Source organism: Rhinolophus sinicus, chromosome 3 (assembly GCF_057876585.1).
Source record: "Rhinolophus sinicus isolate RSI-liver-muscle chromosome 3, RSI-T2T, whole genome shotgun sequence".
NCBI classification, from domain to species: Eukaryota; Metazoa; Chordata; class Mammalia; order Chiroptera; family Rhinolophidae; genus Rhinolophus; species Rhinolophus sinicus.
This window is the reverse complement of record NC_142503.1, coordinates 33,732,170-33,749,134: the sequence shown is the minus strand read 5'-3', so window position 1 is coordinate 33,749,134 and position 16,965 is coordinate 33,732,170. Positions and strand designations below refer to the sequence as shown.

Below are 16,965 nucleotides of genomic sequence, written 5' to 3'. Positions count from 1 at the left end.
AGTCTGGGGGAGGGTGTTATGGCAGCTCCGCTGTCATTCGTGTCTCCAGGCTCCCTCATCCTTGGGCTCCACCTCACTTGCCCGTCATTCTCAGGGTGAACATAATCCAAGTTGCTGGAGCTGCCTTAAGTCTCAGGTATAGGCTGGAAAAAGAAGTAGGTAAGGCAGAAGAGCACAGTGGCTCCTTACTGAGTCAGTTCCTATCATGCATCCTTCACTATGTCTCATTATGGAGAATTTAGTCACCTGACAGTTCCTAGCCTTAAGGAAGGCTGGGAAATAGACTCTTTTATCTATTCCAGGTGACATAAAATAAGATAGCTATTTTTCACGTAGGGAAAATGACCTTGCCAGCTTACTGAGAGACTTATTAAATAATTCAATTTGTGCAAAAGTGCAAATTGAGGTCATTTCCACAGATGGGACGGAGGAATGGCTATCGGACAAGGTGATGAGCATGCCGTCTTTCAGCTCGGAGGAGGCCAGTGGCATTGCCCTGGGAGGTTTTTAATAGTGTATTTCATGGAAAATGAAGAAACCCAATAGTGTTATGATAATAGTGGTACCTTAATAATAGAAATGATATTCCAATATTATATCATCAGCTATTCATTTGAATGGCACCAGTGAATGTTTGGAATATTTGAAAGTTGACATTGAGTTTAAGAACTTCACTCAACAAATTTCAGCTTGATTTTTTTTTTTTTTAAATTGCTGTTATTTTTATTTTGAATGTCCATGCAAATAGCCTTTGGCTTTCAATATTTTCCGGACCATTTTTTTTAATCATACAGAACTCAGTTTCTTATGGATATCTAAAGAGGCAGAACCTCTTGCAGAATCAGTCTGATATAACTTCTTGGCCTTCAGAAGGAATGCATCTTTGGAAGCCTTTTGGCTACCATGGGAACTGAGGATCCCAGGTCTCTTCTCCCTTGGCACAATGGATACAGCCACAATTGCTGAGATTTGTGTCATTATAAACTTTATGGAGAAGCTTTTACTTGACAGCAATAAACCATAATAGCAATGTTGGACTGTATAAAATTAGGGTTATTTTGATTACATGCCAATTTAATGTGCTAAAAATAGACCTCCAATTAAAAGAAAATAAATTAATATTCATGTTTGGTATGCATAGTTTTGTGAGTGGGCATGAGTTTTAGAAATCTGAACTTGATTTGGGAGTGAGAAGTTCTGAATTTGCAACTGAGTCTTGTTATTGATATTCTGAGACCAAGTCTTCTATCTAAATTCAGCCCATTCAAAACTTTTAGTATATAACTTTTTACAAAGGTTGCTTTTCTGTGAGGATAGTAGACATTTATGATCTGGTAAGATCATAATGAAATAAAAAAATGAACAAAAAATGCGTATAATACTATTGCTAGCAACCAAAGAATTTATTATTAAAAATGGATATTAGAACAGGATTTAAAAGAAGCAAAATAAAAACATTACAGTAAATAACATTCTTTCAATGATGCTATTGAATTGGAGGATGACGTATCTGCTTTATAGTCCCATGGTGAAGCACTATGTCATGTACTTTATTGTCCCTGTTTTATTTGAGCTGGCCTAAAAAAAGCTGAGAGAAGGAAAAAAATCAGCCACTTGCTCATAAAGCAGATGTCAGAATACAGCAGATTTTCTTTACAGAGAGAAGCAAGACAAAGAGGGGTGGGTAGTCAGTTCCATGGGACAAACATTTAGTTGTAATCTCTTATTCTTATTTTAATCTTGTAGAGAATGTCTGAATGTATCCAGATCTCATTTGCTGTTTGTAGAATTGGCATTTACACGGTAAGCAATGTATATTCTTGCAGTACCAAATGTCATGAAAATATAAATGAAGAAGCGATCACTGGAGAGCACATGGAGCTATAAGTATTGCCCTCTACTGCCAGTGGGAGTGTAGATGTATCCAACCACTTTGGAAAATGATAACATTGAATACCAGCATATTCTATGACCCGAGCAAATCCACTCCTGCATGTATACCTCAGAGACATTGTAAGAAGACCTATGCAGGGACTGTTCCTAGCAGAAGTAGTTATAAAAGCAAAATATTAGAAATAATGTAGGGCTGGCCCGGTGGCTCAGGTGGCTCAGGTGGTTGGAGCGCAGTGTTCCTAGTTTGATTCCCATATGGGCCAGTGAGCTGCGCCCTCTACAGCTATGATTGTGAACAACAGCTCTCCCTGGAGCTGGGCTGCCGTGAGCAGCCAGAGGTCGGTGTGGGCTGCTGTGTGCTGCTGTGGGCTACCGTGTGCTGCCATTAGTAGCCAGCAGCCATCGTGAGCGGTAGGCAGCTGGCGAGAACTGCTGTGAACCGCTGACTGACAACCAACGGCCTCAGCTGGGGGGAGCGCAAGCCTCATAATACCAGCATGGGCCAGGGAGCTGTGTCCTACACAACTAGACTGAGGAACAATGGCTTGCATCGGAATGGGAGGGAGACGGAAGAAGAGGAAAAAAATAATGTAAATGTCCATCGGTAATAGATTGGATTAGTAAATAGTGGAACTTTAATTTCATACCATACAGCAGCTACGTTATATGAGCTAAAAATATATATGACTTACAGCTATATAATACACAATGGGTACATTTTTACAAACATAATGTTAAATGGAAAAAAAAACAAGTCACAGGAAAATATATGCAATATGATTTCATTTCTACAAGTTCAAAAACAGTAAAACTAAGTGATACATTGTTTTAGAGTTACAAATATTGGTAGATAAACTCTAAAGGAACACAAAAATTCAGATGTGGTTACCTCTAAGGCAGCAGTTCTCCACGGGATGATTTTTCCCTCTAGAGGATGTGTGGCAATGTCTGGAGACATTTTTGGTTGCCACACCTGAGGGTGGTGTTGGTATGCTACTGGTGTGAGTAGGTGGAGGCCAGGAGTATTGCTAAACATGCAACAATACACTGGTTAAGCACTTAAAAATTATCTGGCCCAAAGTGTCCATAGTGCTGAGGTTGAGAAACTCTGCTCTGGGAGAGTGGAGGGAAGGAAAAGGCTTTAAAAATTTAAAGAATATTCTACTTCTTAATTTGAATGGTGGGCACGTGTTTGCTTTATAGTTATTCGTTAAACTACATATTTGCTGATACATTTTTTTGTACATATGATATATTATGCTGCACAACACAAAAGAAAATATGTTAAAGTGTTTTGGGATTTTTTTATTTTTTTCCACGAGTGTATGTCAGTTGACTGAAATGCCCTGAGTCCATTTCTTAATTCTGGAATATGGGGTTATCTATGTAGGTGACCATTAAAGAACTTTTCTAATCTTCAAATTCAGTGACAAAGTGCCTTGACTTTTTCCCTACGAAGGCCTGAGGAGGGGATTCCGAGATTATGGCAGGAAACACAGTGATGTTTACTTTTGAAGACCAAATTATTTACTAAGAAAGGATTTTAAAAGACTTAAAGTGATTTTTGTTTCTCATTCACTTTGCTCAGAAGACTATGAATATATGTACACAAAAAGTTTAAGGAAATTGCTTAGAATGAATGACGCAAGAATTCTGAATAAATGATATGACCACAAGTTATAAATGCCTTGAGGGCAGGGACCCCCACCCATGTTTTTGTGTCTTTCACAGTACCTTGCACAACATTTGGCACGTAGCTCAACAGGTATGTTTGGTGACATTAATGTGAATACAGTTTTCAGTTTTGCCTTAGTTTTAATTTAAGAAGTAACAGGTTTTCTTCATTCCTTCTATCATTTTTTGTTTTAGCTGCGTGACTCAGCTGAGTACATTTTTATGTATTTTACATATTCATTCAAGTTGCTGGATTTTGTGTGTATCATTTGCAATCTTAAAACTAAATTGGGTGATATCTGTTTCCAGTTGGATTAATAGGTTACTTGGGAGCTAGACATGTAGACATGTGTTTCGTTATTTTATGTGAAGTTACACTTTGAGTATGGTTTTTTCCTTTTTTTTTTGGAGGAGGGGGTCCTCTGGGAAGTAGAGGCCAAATTGGGATTAGGCATGCAAGAGATAAATTAGAGAAATGTCAGTGAAGGATGAAGGGAGAGGGAACAGGAGAAGGTAGAGAGAGCCATCAGACCATATCTAACTCCTGTGAAAGGAGAGCTGGAAGGAGGCTTGGGGCAAGAGCTTTCAGAGCATTCATCTGCGGCCAGGTTCTCGCCTGGGCTGATGGGGCCTCCCTGAGCAAAGCTGCCTGTTTGAGGAGTCCAACATTGGGCTGGAAAGGCCTGACTCCAGGACCTCTGCGTGTCCAGGCGCTGACTGGCAGCAGCCCAGTAGAAGCACAGACACAGCATGAGCACCAAAGTGGACCTGAAGCTGTGTCAGCTGGAGGCTGTCAGTCACCTGTGCTTCTCCAAACTGGAGATCTGAGTGTGGGGGCCTCAGGGCGTCAACACCATTAGGGGATTTACAACTAGAATCCGAGACTCCTGGAGTGTGGATGTCAGGAATTGTGTTTAGTCATCCTTGAATACTTAGTAGTTAGTCTGGGACCATGCAGGTATTCAGTCTTGGTTTATTTAATGAAGAAGCTCTGACCACAAACTAATTCTAAGACAGATAAAAATGGTCTCTAAAAGGGGAGTGCTATGGACTGAATTGTGTCCCGTGCCCCCACCCCATCCATATGTTGAAGCCCTAACCTCTCGTGTGATGGCATTTGGAGAGGGGGCCTTTGGGAAATAATCAGGTTTAGAGACAGTCATAAGGGTGGGGTCCTCTTGATGGGATCAGCCCTTAGAAGAGACATTGGAGTTTGCTCTCTCTATCGCTTTCTCTGTGCTATGAGGACACATCAAGAAGGCGAAGCCAGGAAAAGAGTTCTTTCTTCTCAGAATCCAGCCAAGCTGGCACCCTGATCTTGGCCTTCCAGCATCTAGAACTGAGAGAAATAAATTTCTGTTGTTTAAGCCACCCAGTCTGTGGTACTTTGTTATGGCAGCCTGAGCAGAGAAGAAAAAATGGGGATGGGGCTGGGGGAGGGAAATCTTACAAATTGCAAATAAAGAATATAAACCAATCTGAAAAATTTTTGTTATCACCTGTTGAAAATAAATGCCAAGTTCTAAGTAAAACTAAAAGTAGAGGAGGAACTTTGAAAATAATTTATGCGTGAACTTTGAAAATAATTTATGGGATGAGAAACAGTGTTAGATGGTTGACCTGACTTTTATTTCTGTGGGTTTCCAACATTATTGCCAAGTAGCAGCACTTAAGAAATAAGAAAAGCTGTGGTTGCTACATATTAAGAATCCATAGTCTGAAATGAGCAAGACCAAAATGGAATATATAGAATAGACATGCTGAAAACATCCAAGGCATAAAATAAATGTGTTATATAGAGGTGAATGCATACTGAGCTTTAAGCATTAAAAAGTTTAATAAAAAGCATTCCTCACAAATAACAAAGGATATCCTGTGCCTGCCATGCACTCTTCCCTCCAACGTTTGGAGTAGACAGAGCTTTCTCTAGACATTGAAAGGAAATGATGTTTATATTTAGAGTATCTTAACTCGGGAAGCTGGGGAAAAGAAATTGACCTCAGTTTTCTAGGCAGGAACTAAGGCACAGGTAGAGAAAGGTACACATCATCAGTGATGGAGTTATAACATTTACCAAATCCTAGGACAAGTTGAAACAGAGCAAAACAGAAAAAAAACAGTATTTAGCAAACATCTGCTCTGAAGAGATAACGCTCTCCTGTGCAGTGTAGTTAGCATAGGAAGTAGTTTGTGTTCTCTCGAATGTGATATTGTGATGTATTACAAAGAAGTAATTTAGTTTTTGAAACAAAAGGAGTCCTGTTGCGTGGATCTAGACTATTCGGGTATTAAACAACATTCATGGGGTTCTGGTCAGTAGGAAGGAGGGGAAGTAAGTTCAGGCCAAGAGTTGACATTACAATTGTGGGGCTATGATTTTATGAAATCCTGGCAATGGAAACAGGTCATACTTGAGAATGTGATCTTGAAATGAACTTTCTGTGGTCAGGTGTGGATTAACTCTGGGCTAGAGTGCACGCTAGGACAGACTTCCCTTTGGAACGTCAGGATAAGTGTCCTCAAAGGGACCTGCAGTTGCCCTCAGACTTCTCTAAGTTGGGAAGTGTGACACCCAGAGAGTCAGAAGCATGGTGGTGGACAACCAGCTGGTGGTGGCTAGAAGCACGATGAGGGTTAGGGTGGTAATTTGAGCATCTAGCCACCTTCCTGTTAAGTTGTGAACCCTGTTGATCAAAACTAGAAGCTAAGAGGCCTTACACGAATGAAGCCGGGTCAGTTCATCTTCTCTGCTCCAGGATGGCACTGTTTAAAGCCCTTGGACCCTGTGGCCTGATAGTTACCTCTCTGTACCCAACACCTGCATGAACTAGAATTCAATCTAGTGATGACTGAGATTTGAACTAAATAATACCAGTAAAATATCATGCATGGTTAGTTAGTAATACGAGTTTTAAAAACTCATTAAATTCTTCTTTCAACTTTGCAGAAAGGATCAAATGTTATTTTACTGGCAGAGAAAACATTCATCCTTTAGAACACTCTCAGAGTCTGTAAAAATGGCCTCAGATTCATTCTGAGATAAAGATTTACTCTGTAGTGGGTAGTGATTATCCTTTTATCTAGCTGTTAACATGTGCTTGTACCTGCCACACTGCTCATATTCAAGTTCTGTTAATTTTTGTTTTTTTAGGAGAGGACAGTGAGAACTGCTATTACAATAGAATGGAAAAACAATTGTATATTATCAGTAATGCTATTCATAATATTGTATATTAATAAAACTGCTTATTTCAGTTTACCTCTTTAGGTCTGAACAAATCCTTCCCTAAACTTGGCTTTGCATTCTTAAAATATATAGTGCTGCATATAAGGACACTGTATTTGTTTCCTACTGCTGCTTCAACGAATTAACACAGATTTAGTGGTTTAAAATAACATACATGTATTCTCCTATTGATCTGGATGGCAGACGTCTCCGGTGGGCGTCATTGGGCTAAACTTAAGATGCTGACAGGGCCGTGTTCTTTCTTTCTGGAGGCTCTTAGAGGAGAATCCAGTCCTTGCCCTTTTGGGCTTCTAGTGGCTGCCTGTATTCCTTGGCTCATGGTCCCCTTCCAGCAATGACATCACTCCAACTTCTGCTTCCATTATCATATCTATTTTTCCGTCATTAGATCTCCTTCTCTGACACATCAGACCCTCCAGTCTCCCTCTTCATAAGGACCTTTGTATTAAAACGGGCCCACCTGGTAATCCAGGCTACCCTTCCGATCACAAGATCCTTCATCTCATCTGCAAAGCCCCCGTTTGCCACGTAAGGTATTAGGTTGTTGCAAAAGTAATGGCAGTTTAAAAGGTTAAAAATAATTACAAAAACCCCAATTACTTTTGCACCAACCTAATAACATATTCACAGATTTTGGGGAATAGGACATGGGCATCGTGTGGAGGAGGGGAAAGGAAATGATCTTTTACCTACCACTGGCACCAAAGAGGAAAGTTTAGAGAACTCAGTACCTGGAGGGAAAGAACATCAAGGTAGGCATGGGTTTAGGTTGTCATCATCATGTATAACATCAAGATTAAATATTTGTCCGATAGACTGGAAGTCCTGCTTATGGGCTCTGCAAATACTGGCTCTAGCAACAAGTTAAAGAGCAGATTTAATACATGACCACGTGGAGAAGAATGGTGCTGACCCTACCTGTGTGTTATTCTGCTCCTTGAAGACTCCAGCTTAAGTATTTATTGTAAACTGTGTGGAACGCTGAGATGTCTGCAGTCATGCTAAAGAAATGAAAAGCTCCAAGGCAGAGCGAGGCACACCTTAACTGAAGAAATTCCACACGTTGCAGACTTTACCGGAGTGGAGGTTAATTATGGTAGTAGTTTGGCTGTTGTAATAAAGATCAAGATAGCAGTGGCTTCAACGGAGTAAGTTCCTATTTCATGTAAAAATGGAATCTAGCCCTTAGCTTCATGGCACTCAGGCTCCTTCTAGATTGTACTTCCATTGCCTGGGTTCTTCTGCTCATGAGCCACAGAAGGAGGGTGCTTAGCTCTCCCACATCTGTGTTAGTCTGTGGGAAAGAGGAAGTGGAGGCCAAGCAGTTTCCTTTGTGGGCGTGACCTGGAGGTTGCACACATCACTTCCCCTCCCCTCCCAGTGCCGGCACTTGAGTCACATGACTACCTCACTACGAAGGAGGCTGGAAATAGGAACTTTAGTAAGGCTCTAAGACTGGGGGTTCTATTCCTAAAGGGGAGAAGAGAATGGACATTGGGGGACAATTTGCTGTCTTTTTCACGAGGAAATGAGCTAAGGCAGATGGATCTTTGCTTCAGCTATGAGTCCTGCTCTACCCCTTGAGGAAAGTCTGTAGCACAATCAGTGTTGCTTGTCGCCTTGCCAGTGCACACAGTGAATGGATGTGGAGGGGGCAGCAAGGGTGATTTTTCATAAACAAAATCATGTCCTCAGGTAGAGTAAGACTATCTGGCTAAAGTGGCTAACTTTCCTGGCAGGGGAATTTAAAGTCTTAAGTTTAATGAAGACTTAAGCCACTATTTGTGGCTGTTGAGAGCCACAAATAGCCATCCTAATGTCTGTTTATACAGAAAAAGATTTACACCATGAAATGAGTGCGATTTACAGAACTGCCAATTTTTTGTTTTTAATCATCTTTTGAAATTGGAGCCCCGTTAAGAACATGATAAAATCCATTTGGTTTAGGTGTTTCACTCTGGGGAATGCAGAATGTATCCTTTTCTCTCAAGATCAAGACTCGTCTGTAGCAGACCTTTGTGAGTCCAGCACAACTCCACCAGAGTGGCCCTTGTTGACTCTGACCCAGACTGAACTCACTCTTTCTACCCCTAAACCTGCTCAAGTCCTGTGCTTCCTTTCTCAGCAACTGGCACAACGGCCCATCCACCTACCACACAGGAACTGGTGTCCATCCTCAGCTCTCCCCTGCCTCATCATCTGATCAGTCCCCAGATTTGGACCTCTCTCATTCTACTCACCTGTCCTCACTGCTGCTATTACCTGACTTCTAGCACCACCATTCCCACCTAGAAAACCCTGAAACAGCCTCCTCTTAGCTATTCTTCTCTTTCCAGTCTTGACCCCTCTCAATCCGTTCCTTCATCGTGGAACCAGCATAGTCTGTGAAATACAGATCGGCTTATGCTGAAACCCTCTCATTCGCCTCCCGTTGTTCTCAGTTAAAATTAAATCCCAGAATCCTTGACATAGTTTATAAGGCGTCCTGCATGAGCAGGCCATGCTTATCCATTTAGCCTTGTCTCCCTACTTCCTCTCTACCACCTCCAGCATTATATATTCCCGGCATACTCATCTATTTTGAGCTCCTGGCCTGTTAACATTTTTTTCCTTCCAGCGCTTTGTATGTGCTAATCTCTCATCCTGGAATAATCAGCTGTCACCTCTTCTGGGAAGTTTTCTACGACCTCCAACACTTGGGTTAAACGATCTTTCTAGGTGTTCCCTGTCTTTGCATTCTAGAGTCTTTTCTCAGTCAAAGCACTTGTATCACCCTGCCTTAGAATTGCCTGTTATTTTTCTCTAACTATACAGCGAGGGCAGTGACCATGTCATTCTGTTTCTGTAGGCTATTGTGCAGTTAAAGGCCAAGTTAAGAGTTCAGCTTTCACGTGTTTGTTCTGTTTCACGGTAGGTAGATGGCCCTTCTCGCTCTGCTAGCTGCCTTTACTTTCAAGGCTTAATGGTGAAATAGTGGCTATAACTGCAAGTGTATTATCCCTAGTGGAGAAGCAATTCTAATTATATATTCTCTATTAACTAAACTTCATATATGAAATGTAGCATTCTCATTTCCTGATTGTAAATTGTTTTATTTTTTATTTTATTAAAAGCGAAACAAAAAAGAGGCAGTAGAAAATTGGCTAGTAGTTACATGAGGATCATTCCTTACAAAAGGCCTTTGTGAAATTTGGTAATTATCAATAGCTGTGTGGTTGGGTGGAGAGGCTCTTTTCTTGATAAGAAACATTTAGAGTCATTTAACTTGGGAACTTAAAAATATTTTCAATTTTCCTATTTAAATGACATGGTGACCCTTAACAAGAGTCTCTAGGTGAAAATTTCTACCCTAGGAAATGTATATTTTTATGTTGTCTCTTTTCATGGATGGTGGAGTTTGTTTTCTTAACAAATGTTCAATGTTTAGGCCTGAGGACTAGTACTTTTCTCTTGACAGGGAGAGTAACTTGTTTTTGTTAGTGACTAAAAATTATTCTAGAATGCAGTCAATATCCTGGATATGGTTTATTCATATTCGTAGCTTAGGGCAAAATTGTATTTTAGATTTTAAGCAGAGCCAATGGATTAATATTATGTATATAGAGGAGAATATAATTAACCCTGGTGATGTTTTGGTCTTTCCTTTTTGGAGCTCAAATGTAAACACCAACTTAAAACATTATACAAAGTGAATTTGAATGAGAGACTTCATGGACTTTATGCTTATTGCTTACTGGAGAATTGGTCTGTGTCCTCTGTATTTCTTTGGGTTTAGCTAGGACGCTAGCATGCAGTAGTTGCTCAATAACTGTTCATTAACTAACTGGGTATACATTTTCTGGGAGAGAACAGTCCCTTGCCCAGATTCTGGGAGCCTTGGGCAGCTCTGGCTGTAGCAACAATCACAGATCTCACAGACTGCACTCCCACGTGGTCCATGGCAGGCAGTGTCCATGAAGGCAGGGAGTTTCACTTATTTTGTTCACTGCTGTATCTCCAGTACTTATATAAATGTCCAGCATGTTGCAGGTGCTTAGTAAATACTTGTGGAATGAACGAATGAGCGAACACAGCTCCAATCATTGTGTTGAAATGCGTATATACATGCCCCTGGGATATGTAAAGACCTTTCAAAAGGTATGTGGTCACTGACATAATTGTAAGGAAATCAGTGTCCACATGTGTACCTTCTCTTTTATTACCTCCCCTTTCCCAACTATCCTACATCCAGCTCGGAGAAAGTCTCACTTCCGAATCTTAATCATGATGCATTGCCCTCCACGTATGAAAACCTCTAGGCCACAAAACAAAGTAAAAATTCAAAATATGGTGTTGATACTGAGAAAGTGACTGACTCTCATATGACCAGATAAATCATGTTCGGTTCTTTACTTTCAACAACATTGAAGATGAATATCCTCAAATTGTCAGTGGATCATTAAAAATAACATTGATAAGCCACACTATGATTTTTGTCATATAACTAGGAGGAAGTTGAAAGAATTGAGTGATATCACTGTAACAAAACTTCTATTCTCACCTGCTTATTTATAAGCACAAGTTAATCAGGGCTTATATCTACATATAAAAAAATAGAAATAGAATTGATACTGAACCATCTCATTCTAGCGATAAGTAATAATACTGTGTTCTGTAAAAAATAAAAATATAACCCCATCCATCTCATTAGGGATATATTTCTAAAAATGTTTACATTTTATATTACAATGGATCTGTCAACATTTATTACATATTGGTTTTGATCAACTGTGGACCAATAATAAATTTATAAACTCTGTCTATAAGAAAATAAATTTAAATATTTAAAACTTATGGACACAGGAAATTTAAATTTTAAGATATCAGTTATATACACAGTTCATCTGTAGAGAAGCATGATAAAGTGATCAGTAAAAGATTTTCAAACATGAAAATATATTAAGATTAAAATTCTGTTGGGGACCTGGAAAAGATATATGAATTCAAGAAGAAAAGGATAACAATAAAATGAAGTAAGACTGAGGAGGAGCTTGTTATTTTTTTAAAAAAAATGAGTTATATTTTTCAAGTTCTGTGATATTTGTAGAGCTCTTTATCCATGTAAGAGAGTAATAGATTTGTTTATAAATGTGGATATTTACAACAAGTCGGAGTTTAAACATGACTTGAAAGTTCGTGGCCAGGAGAAACAAGTGGGTGGTGAAGTCTTTCCTGAGACAGGAATACACTGAAGGAATAGTTTTGCAGGCCGACAAAGATGTCTTTGGCGTTAGATGTGTGAGTTGGAAGTGCCACGTTGGAAATACGCGTTTAGAGCCTAAAGGCAATGTTAGAAGTGGAGATTCGTCAAAGCGAGGGGCTCTGTCTGTTTGGTTCACTACACTATCCGTTTTCTCATTTCTCAGACCACTGCCTGACCCAAAGTAAGCATTCAATAATTATTTGTCAGATGGATGGATGGGGGTAATTTTGGTAATCCTCCAAATAGAGAGGATTGCTGTTTTACCCTTTGGCCCCATTGATTCATTAGGTGCCTTGTTTGCTCCAGTTTCCTGTTTCCTTTCTCTGTGGGACCATTGGGTTATAGACAATGGGCTGGGAAGCATTCGTACTGTACATACATCTTCCTTATTATTTTACATTCCAAGACTAAAATACTACCTTTCCCCTTCAGTTGTTATCTTTTAAATCCTTTTTTCTGTCTGCATTGTGGGGCAGAAAAATCTTTAAGCAAAGTTTGCTTCATTGTATTTTAATGCTCTCTAATCTTATTTGTTAACAGTGACAATGATAGGTTAACTGGGACATTTGAACTGCCATTCTTCTTCAGCATTATCTGGTACAGGTTCAAATTGCAAATAATTAATTATGGTCAGGTTATCACACAACCACTAATAATAGAGTTAATTTTTTTTTGCGATTTTATTTTTTATAAATACACAATTCACTTCAGCCTATGATTAATGCAAAAAAAAAAAAAAAAAAATGAAAAAGCAGTGCTATGCTATTGGCCCTGTAATCTCTGCTTTAACATTTTTCCAACCATTGTAGACAGCAGTGTGGAAAATTTGCTATATTGTTATCCTGCTTTCCCACCCCATCCAAATGAATTCAACCTGGATGAGAAGATAAGCAGAAGGTTTACTGCCCAATGATTCCATTTATGCCCATTATATTCCCAACGGCTACTTTTTGTTGCCGATATCTGGCAAAAGGAATTAAAGTGCCTGTTCATAATTTCCTGCCTAAACTTTTAATTTGAAAGAAACACAAACTGAATTTTTTTTGGGGGGGTGAACTAATGTAGGAATTAAATAAAACTTTTAACCAATTTGGAACTTGAAAAATGTTCACTTTAATGAAGTCACATGAAGAACACAAGATAAGGCTCTCAGCTCTACTTGGCAGGAAGGAAAGATCAGTATACTTTACCGTTATTTTATTTGTTACAGATAGAAAATAATTGTTTCCTGTCATAGAAAGAAAGAACAAAACCCAGCAAACCCTACACAAAGGATATGAAATAATAACTACATTCTCATCTAAGGAATGAGCATAGATACCTGGAGTTTGATCATTTTTTTAGTGAAGAGGCAGTTTTTCAGTAATAGGTCCTTTGATAGTATAAAAATCAGAGCAATAAAGGCAGGCAGATTTGTGGATTGCAAAGACAGGTTCAGATTGAGGCCCTGCTGTTTGGTTGAATGACGCTGGGCAAAACATTTTATAATCTGGTCTTTGTTCTTTTCTGAAAATGATGACTTTGATTTCGCTAAAATCACTCCTGATTCTGTTTGTGAGTCTCGTCTTGATTATAAAGCAGCATTGAAACCGGAAGCTTAAGTGGTGGCTTAAATCGTCTAAAAAAAAGATTGTTGAAGAGAGGCAGAATATCCATTTGAGTTTAGGATTGTGTGTGGGAGATGGATGTTTTATGTACAGAAGTTTGTTGGGGAGGTAGATTTCTTAAACAAGAGACGTTGAGATACCAGATCTTGAAGAGAAATGGCCCTTAACATGCGTGTAAGTGTTCTTCTCACAGAACATATTCTTCTAGACTTAATGATTTTTCATGGAAAGCCTTGTATTGAAAACCTGCATTATCCCAAATAAACCTAGCACATTAAGTAGATATTTTTTAAACTATTTAAACAGCACATTATTTTCTGGGACAAATTAATGTGAAACCTCAATTTGATGGGAATCCAATTTACTTGAGTCTTACTGGAATTTTTGCTTGTTCATTCCTAGATAATAAGAGAACATGACCCTCTACTCTCCCCCAAAAGAGGTGGTGGTAATGTGTGTGTGAAAGAGAGAGAAAGGAAGAGGGAGAGAGGGAGAGAGATCTGGCTGTGTAACAGGTTAAGTAGAGAATGATTTACCTACCTGTCCTGAGCCTGAGTTTTCTGCTGTACACAAAAGGAGAGGAATAGACTAGATATTCTCTAAGGATACTTTCAGTGCATATGCTGTACAATTACAAATGAAATAAAATAAAACACAGACTTCTGAAGTTCTCTGGGTTTTTATTGTAATATTTTCATGTCCAACCTATGTCCAGTTCAGTTTGACAAAGATCTACTGAGCATCTAATACATGCCAAGTAAACAGCTAGGCTCTAGAGGTAAGACAGCATCCTGACCCTTGAGGAATGTACCGATTATTCTAGAAGGCCTTTCTGAGTTAGCTCGATAAATTTGAGCATGGTGAGTCACTTTATCAAAAATCTATTTTGTTAATTCATACAGTCCAGCTGGATTGTAAAGGATAAACACCAGATACTTAAAAACAAAATGAAATCTATTAATGGGTGTGGTTGGCAGGAACAATGTGTTACTCCTACAGGATATCACAGTCCAGGCATTCTCCCACAGATGGATGTGGCTGGCAATGCTGTGAGTTAATAACCCAGTTAGACCATTATTCTTTCCTGTTGGGACCATAGGAAAGTCATGTTAGAGTTACCTTCTGACCTGGGAAGTACTGTTCCCCACCTGCAGCCCCACACTCCTTGCAAATGAGAGTGGAGCTTGCTTCCTATTGGCCTGTCTTCCTCTAGGAGGTTAGATCAGAAACAGGGGAAACTGTTTTTCCATTGGATCACACTGCTAAGGCCTATCTAGAGAAGCATGGTGTTTATCCATTAACTGGGCTGCATTCCAAGTTCTGAGTTTGGGTGGTTTGGGGGATTGGTAGTGTCATTAACTGACAGATTGTGACTGTAGTACAGTGATGATTGTATGACTTTGGGCACATTTCTTCACCTCTCCTGATCTTAGTAACCTCATCTGTAAAACAAGGCTGTTGGACTGTGGCATCTGGAAGTTTCTTCGAGCTCTGTGATTCTACATCCAGAAGGATGAACCTTAAGTCATTATGAGAGCCTCAGTTTGACAACAACCTGAGTTTCATCCTGCCCCTCCAAGACAAGAAAAGTATTCTGTACATTTTATAAAGAATTTTCTCAAGGATTGAAATTAGGAGGCTTTTGTTTCCTTGTAAGTAGTAAATCAGCTTCACCAGAGCCCTATCTATGTTCGCTTGGCATCTGTGTCTGCTTCAAGCATTGTGATGATGGGGGAGACACAAACTTTCTTCTGTCTTCCAGGATCTTCTGGCTGGTCTAATAATCAAGTAGACATAAGACAGATTAGCAAGAGGAAATTACCAAATTTAATACATACATATGTATGGGAACCCCACATACATGAGAGAGTCAGGGATCTCACATGCAGGAGAGGTTCAGAGACAGACAGGGAACATGGGTGTCATGTGGGGCGGCCTGCGGGGTCTCTGGTCCCGCTCCCTGCATAAGAACGCAGGATATGGTGAGGCCAAAAAGGAACACCCACAGAGCCATAGGTAGGGGAGTCATACCACTGTAGTCTCACGGGAGGCTCTATAGTTTCACTGGAAGCTGGTGTCACACGACCTGCAACCTGCTGTCCGCTTCTCTGCCTGCCAACCAACCAACTCAAATCCCGACTCACCAGCACAGTCACGGCAGTTATATTAGTGGCTGATTGGCTAACTGGTTACAGCTGACGGCCAATTAGCCACAGCTGACGGCCATCTACTACCCGAGCCAGCACCTGTCCACGTGAGGCTGAGAGCCTGGAAACTGCTCTCTGGGCCTCTGTCCCCACAATGGGCATATAAGACATCCTGAGCTAGGGAAGAGGTAAGGTACCTTGGGGCTTCAAAGGGACATTGCAGGATGATAAGAGCAGATGCTTAGTAAATAGAAGTTTGTCAAGGTCAAAAGAGGTCCCGTTATGGACAAGGCCCCCAGTTCAAATTTTTGCAGGTAGTCAAGGGAGGAGCAGAACTTTCTCTTGAGCCCATGGATAACTTTAGGTCAAAACAGTCCTCATCCCACAGAGGCACATACCGAGCAGATTTGTTCTGACCCCCCCCCACACACACACAATTTTGGATTTGGGTCAGTATGACTCTGGCACTTCTAGAACCTGTTTCCTTGTTTGACTCTAGTTTGTTCTGGGCTCCAAAGGGGAAAGACCAGACTCAGAAGCAGCAGGCAGTACCTTTAGTCATCTTGAAGGGAAATAATTTGTAGTTGGGGAATTCATTGTAATGAGTCTGTAATATTAAAAGAAATAGGGAGGGGTGGCTTGGTATCTGTGTGGTTGTTATGACAATGAAACATTAGAGAAGGTTGGTACCATGGGAATGGGCTTGAAGGAACCACGCTTACTCCTCTTTCTGCTTGTACAGAGACGTGTGGCTTGTGTTCTAATGCAGGGCAGCTGTGGGTAGCAGTGGGCAGAGTGTAGGCAGAAGAGTGCCAAGCACAGGATGCACATCGCACAGTGGCAACACTGAGACGCCCGCACTGCGCAGCTCATGATGAGATGGCTGAGGGAACATGTCAGTCCTTTCCTCCATGCCAGGCCTTGAACAAAGGACTGGAAAGCTATCCAGCAGCTTAGGCTCATAGCGGGGAACGATTTCAGATTGCAGAATGAATGCTAGCGCTTCCCGCCACATTTTTATGTGTCTGTATTAACTGAGTCAGTTGTACTAGTAAAGGGGGTAGAAGTTGTAAAGGTATTCTGGACAGGCATCCTCTTCTGTAATTTTGGTTAATGTTTCGTATCTGCAGTATATTGCTGGCCAGCAGTGAGAAA

General features: G+C 40.3%; 1 protein-coding gene across 5 annotated transcripts in view; it reads left to right on the top strand.

Moving 5' to 3' along the window:
* Window positions 1-16,965, top strand: part of ARL15 (ARF like GTPase 15) — a 381,154-nt gene that overhangs the window by 27,383 nt on the left and 336,806 nt on the right. For 4 of the 5 annotated variants that reach the window (XM_019756149.3, XM_019756150.3, XM_074328946.2 and 1 more), the window contains one exon: window positions 1,747-1,803. The exons of the other annotated variant lie outside the window; for it this stretch is intronic. In XM_019756149.3, the coding sequence (XP_019611708.1) occupies window positions 1,747-1,803 (57 nt within the window). The remainder of the gene's footprint in view (window positions 1-1,746; window positions 1,804-16,965) is intronic. 5 annotated transcript variants of the gene reach the window in all.